Source organism: Rhagoletis zephyria, unplaced genomic scaffold (genome assembly GCF_001687245.7).
Source record: "Rhagoletis zephyria isolate East Lansing unplaced genomic scaffold, Rhagoletis_zephyria_1.1 Rzeph_scaffold_01053, whole genome shotgun sequence".
NCBI classification, from domain to species: domain Eukaryota; kingdom Metazoa; phylum Arthropoda; class Insecta; order Diptera; family Tephritidae; genus Rhagoletis; species Rhagoletis zephyria.
In genome coordinates, this window is record NW_016158137.1 from 55577 (window position 1) to 61501 (window position 5925).

The 5925-nt window shown below is 30.9% G+C and overlaps 1 protein-coding gene across 6 annotated transcripts in view; it reads right to left on the reverse strand.

Annotated features, from left to right (window-relative positions):
* The window catches only part of Cap-H2 (Chromosome associated protein H2), a 123825-nt gene that overhangs the window by 29948 nt on the left and 87952 nt on the right, over window positions 1-5925 (reverse strand). The window contains exon 9 of one of the 6 annotated variants that reach the window (XM_017615664.1): window positions 5093-5208. The exons of the other annotated variants lie outside the window; for them this stretch is intronic. Coding sequence (XP_017471153.1) covers window positions 5176-5208 — 33 coding nt within the window. The 3' untranslated portion in view covers window positions 5093-5175. Of the gene's footprint in view, window positions 1-5092; window positions 5209-5925 lie in introns of those variants that run through there. 6 annotated transcript variants of the gene reach the window in all.

Below are 5925 nucleotides of genomic sequence, written 5' to 3' on the forward strand. Positions count from 1 at the left end.
GATTAGAGACATGAGCTACTTAACAGTAGTACGTTTTTAATTTTGAATTTTGAATTAGGTCGTTATTGCAGAGGACCATCGATATGTGAAAAATTAAGTTTTTTTTCCATTCAATACTCATATAACTATGCCCGAATTCCGGCACTAGATGGCATTGTACATACTACGAATGTTAATCCCGGGATACCGGACGTTTTAAGGTCTCGAAAATCCCGGAATTCTTGGCAAGTACTCCCGGGATTTTCGGTATTTGTAATTTGCACTGATGGCAATAATAGAAACTCCTTTTCTTGACCATTATTGGCTATATTTCTTTTTTTATTTCATAATTAATATTTTTTATAAATGTCTAGCCCATTGTACATATAACACCACGCGATAGTAAGTTTTAAACGCAGATATAATATATTCGCGAAACCATGGGCCAAATATAGTAAAATTGCGTTTTTAGTTTTTCACTCTGACGTCAGTAATTCAAAAATGATTAAAAAAATCATAGAAATGTGCTTAGAGAAGAAGTATGGGTATAAAACTAATGAGGAAATCTTGTAGAATTTAAACATATTCAAGTTTCTAGCGCAGAATATATGTTCGAATTTCGTTCTTCTAACTTTGTCAGCTTAAAAAATTACCTCTACGTCCTGGTGAATCCAAAAAATTTAAATTTTTTAAATTCTACATTGCATTGAATTTTTTTATAATTTTTGGAATTAATCATATATTTGAAATTACAAAGTCCTTCAAAATAAATCCTGCGGTCAAAGAGAAAAAATTAAAACGCCACTTTAAATAAAAAAGTAGGTTTCAAACCACCATACAATAATTACAGGTATTGTCTTGCTAGAGAGTTTTGCTTCACATCCAAATTCATGCTCCCTTATTTTCATTTTGACGCAGTTCAATGTTGATTCTTTTACCTTTATTTGGCTTTGCTTTTAGTTTTCGGTTAATTTAATTTTTATAATGTTTCAAAACAAAAGAAAATACGTTTGAAATTAAGTGAGCCATACAAATTTTGAATTCATTCACAAGCAAATGTTTTTTCCAGCTTTTGCAATTTGAATAAGTTCTCTATAAGATGGTTTGTTGAAAAAAGTACGTGAACATACAATACAATAATTTGCCGTAGTTTACCGTAATTTGCCGTAATAGTTTAACGAAATTCGCCGTATTAATTTGCGGTAATTAGCCGTAAAAATTTGTCGTAATTTGCCGGAATTATCCGTAATAATTTGCCGTAGTTTGCCGTAGTTTACCGTAATAATTTGCCGAAATTTGCCGTAATAATTCGCCGTAATTTCTCGTAATATGCCGTAATAATTTACCGTAATTCGCCCTAATAATTTGTCGTAATTTGCCGTAATATTCCATAATAATTTGCCGTAGTTTAACGTGATTTGCCGTAATAATTTGCCGTTATTTGCCGTAATAATTTGCCGTAATTTGCCGTACTTTACCGTAATTTGCCGTAATAATTTGCCGTTATTTGCCGTAGTTTACCGTAATTTGCCGTAATAATTTGCCAAAATTTGCCGTATTAATTTGCGGTAATTAGCCGTAATAATTTGTCGTAATTTGCCGTAATTTTCCGTAAAAAATTGCCGTAATAACTTTCCGAAATTTGCCGTATTAATTTGCGTTAATTAGCCGTAATAATTTGGCGTAATTTGCCGTAATGTGCCGTAATTTCCCGTAATAATTTGCCGTAGTTTACCATAATAATATGTCGTAATTTACCGTAGTTATGCCGTAATAATTCGCCGTAATTTGTCGTAATTTGCCGTAATAATTTACCGTAATTTGCCATAATAATTTGTCGTAATTTGCCGTAATTTTCCGTAATAATTTGCTGTAGTTTGCCGTAATTTACCGTAATAATTTGTCGTAATTTGCCAAAATAATTTGCCGTAATTTGCGGTAATAATTTACCGTAATTTGCCGCAATTTGCTGAATTAATTTGCGTTATTTTCTGTAATTTGCGCAGTTTGCCGTAATTGGCCGCAATTTTCCGTAATTTTCTGAATTAATTTGCCATAATTTTCGGTAATTTGCGCAATTTGCCGTAATTTGCCGTTTGTGAACTAATTTGTTTATTTAATGTTTATTATTTTTCGATAAAATAATCCAGATTTCAAACTTTGTGCAAAAATTGTGAAAAATGTGCAAAGTTTCAGATAAATTTTCAACTTTTTATTCAGATTTTTTAGAATTTTTTTGAGTATGCAGTTTAATAACCCGTTAAATTCTAGGGTAATAAAGTCTTAAGTTGCTAAAAAATCGCACTGATTTTTAATAATTTTTTTTTTTACTGCATTACAAATTTTTTCCATACAAAATAAATTTGAAATTTTTTTTTTTTTTTGGAAAAATGCGACATGAAGTCAGAAAAAAATTATTAAAAATCAACGCGATTTTTTAGCAACTTAAGACTTGCACATTATTACCCTAGAATTTAATGGGCTATTAAACTGCATACTCATAAAAATCTAGAAATTCTAGCTGAAACTTTGCCGATTTTTCATAATTTTTGCACAAAGTTTAAAATCTAGATTATTTTATCGAAAAATAATAAACATTAAATAAACAAAACAAAAATAGCCAAAAAGTCGGAACTAATATCTTAATTTTTTTTCATAATGTGGGTAGTTGGTAGTGGGGGGTAGTTCGCTAAAATCTATCCTATAAATCAAAAAGTGAATTTTAAATTTTATATTAGTTATGACTTTTTGTATTTCAACGATGATGTTTGTTACGTCTTTTTGCATTTCAGGTGACGATATATATAATACCCGAGGGGTTTTTTTGTCCATGTCATCAGATCTGCACCGTTCGTTCGATTTTCAAATATTAGGTGTCAAATTAAAGGGCTTGGGCTGTAGATGTTAAACAATTAAACTCAAATTATTTAATAATTAATGGCATTAGATCGACACCGTTCGATCGATTGTCAAAAAAGGTGTCAAATTACTATGCAGTAAGGTTTTACTTTTTCGAAAAGAGTTGCCACATGTTAAGAAATTAAGCTCAAATTATTTAAAAAGTTAATCGATTGTTACAATAGACAAGGGTATCAACCGAAATGGCTTTAAAAGGCTTTATATCTTAACTACGTCTAGGAGGGTTGCGACATGTTTAAAAAATACTCAATTTCAATTTAAGGGATTACGTAGGTAAATGAATACGGTATCACCATATGGGTGTCGGAAAAAAAGAGGTTAAGGAAAGTAGTAATTTGAAAATGTTTAAAGAGGCAACCCCTATTTGAGAAGTCGAATCTTCAGGCCATCAGATCTGCACCGTGCGTTCGATTTTCAAAAATGAGGTGTCAAGTTTAAGAACTCGGACTGTAGATGTGCAGTAAGGTTTTCCTTTTTCGAAAAGAGTTGCCACCTGTTAAGAAATTAAGCTCAAATTATTTAAAAAGTTAATCGATTGTTACAATAGACAAGGGTATCAACCGAAATGGCTTTAAAAGGCTTTATATCTTAACTACGTCTAGGAGGGTTGCGACATGTTTAAAAAATATTCAATTTCAATTTAAGGAATTAGGTAAGTGAATACTGTATCACCATATAGGTGTCGGAAAAAAAGAGTTTGACAATTTAGAATATTTTTGCTGTGTTTGAGGGTTGCCACCAGTTTATAAGGTTAGATTCAAATTGTTCAATAAGTTAAATGAATTATTAAAACATGTTTATCAATGGAAATGGGTTTAAAATCTTTTATTTCTGAACTATATTTAGGAGGGTCGCCCCGAATTTAAAAAATAAAATTCATTTTAATTTATGAAAGATATTTAAGGAGATTTTATTTCGAAAATAATTTTGAAGAGGGTTGCCGCGTGTTTTGAAAGTCGAACTAAATTTAATTATACACAAGTTATGCACATGAAATTTTAAAATATGGGTAACAAACGAACGAGTGTTAAGAAATATTTAGTTTGAACATTTAGAATCTTTTAGGGTGTCAGAAGAGGGTTCCCACCTGTTGAAAAAATTTAATTCAAATTATTTAATAAGTTAAATGGATTGCCAAAAAAAGATGGGTATTAATCCAAATGGGTTTGAAAATCATTTATTTGTTAACTGTATTTATGGGAGCTGCCATGTGTTAAAAAAATCAAATTGAACTTAAACGATTTTAGTTTGATAATACTTTTAAAGGGGTTGCCGCCTATTTTAAAAGTCGAATTTGTTTCACTTATGCACAAGCTAAATGGAATATTGAAATATTAATGTCAAACGATATAGTTTTTGGAAAACTTTAATCTGATAATATTTTTAATTAAGGTTTCCACCTATTTTTTTAAGGTCACCAGATCCGCGCCGTTATTTCGAATTTCTAAAATGCGAAGTCAAATTAAAGAAATGGGATTGTACATATATGTGCAATAAGTTTTATTTTTGAAGTTATAACCTTTTTGCGGTACAGACTGATTTAAAATTTGATGATTTAAAAACCGACACCAATCGAGACCTCTCATCACTCAGAAATGGTTTAGATGAATCATTACCGCAGAACTCCACAGGCAAACACCGATGGCCTACCAACTGTCATTTTTACGAGCAATATGAATGAAAGTTTTTGTGTGTGGGCACTTTGATGTCTTGATATCAGCATTTGCCGCATGATGTCACTTGCTGAATAATTTCCTGAAACGTAATGATAAATAATTCCATAGGGAATAGATTCTTATTTTGATTTAATATCAAAATTTCATCGATGTTACCACCAGAACGCTTTCTTTAAAATGAAAATATGGCTGTTAAACTATCGAATTGTGTGCAATAGATGTCTAGCAATAAGCGCTGACATAAATTGTAGCCCATGAGAAATAGGCGGTCGTCATTGGAAATATATTTTGTGACATGGTTATCACGACATCAGTGTTTTCTTGTGGAGACAGGGCCTTAGAAATATATTTGAGGTTTTTAAATAGGGTCTCACCGTTTTAAAAAGTTAAGTTCAATTTTGGCGTTTTAACGCCATGCGGGTTCACTAGTTATTAATATTTTGCAATTCATATTGATTTATTAAAATCAATTCAACACAATAGAAACGAATACCGTTTTTAACTTGAATGTATCTTAATAATATCACTTATTCTACGTTTAAGTTTACTGGCTGTGATCCTTTTTTATTTCAGCGACGATGTGAGATAGTGCCTTTCTATATTAGGGTAACGATGTGTACATATCGATGGTCCTCTGCAATAACGACACAATTAATAATTCAAAAAATAAAATCCCGCAGGCCAAGACGAAAGCGCTGGACTGATCTTTTTTTATTTCAGCGACGATGTGAGATAGGGCATTTCTATATTAGGGTAACGATATGTACATATCGATGGTCCTCTGCAATAACACCACAATTAAAAATTCAAAAAATAAATTCCCTTACTACTGTTAAGTGGCTCATGTCTCTAATCCTTGTTTAATACATTTCTTATCTTTACTAAAGTAAGAAGTAGGGATTACTACAGTAGGTAGTACAGATTAGAATAAATTTGAAAAGGATTAGAGACATGAGCTACTTAACAGTAGTAAGGGATTTTATTTTTGCTTTAGTTTTCGCTCAATTTAATTTTTATAATGTTTCAAAACAAAAGAAAATACGTTTGAAATTAAGTGAGCCATACAAATTTTGAATTCATTCACAAGCAAATGTTTTTTTCATTGTATAGACTTACAAGTATGGAAAGCGCCATTTTGTTTGTTTACATTTGAAAACAGCTGAGGTCACCTGATTTTCAATTCTCTCATTCTCCGCACAGAGTTACATTCAAGTTTCAGAAAAAACTTTAAAATGTAAATTGAGAAATATTTTAGAAAAATGTGTTTTTATTCATTTGAATTCAATAAAAAAGAAATTAAAAATGCGTGCCAAGTCTTGCATTTCCAATAATAACGATAAATGTGTATGTT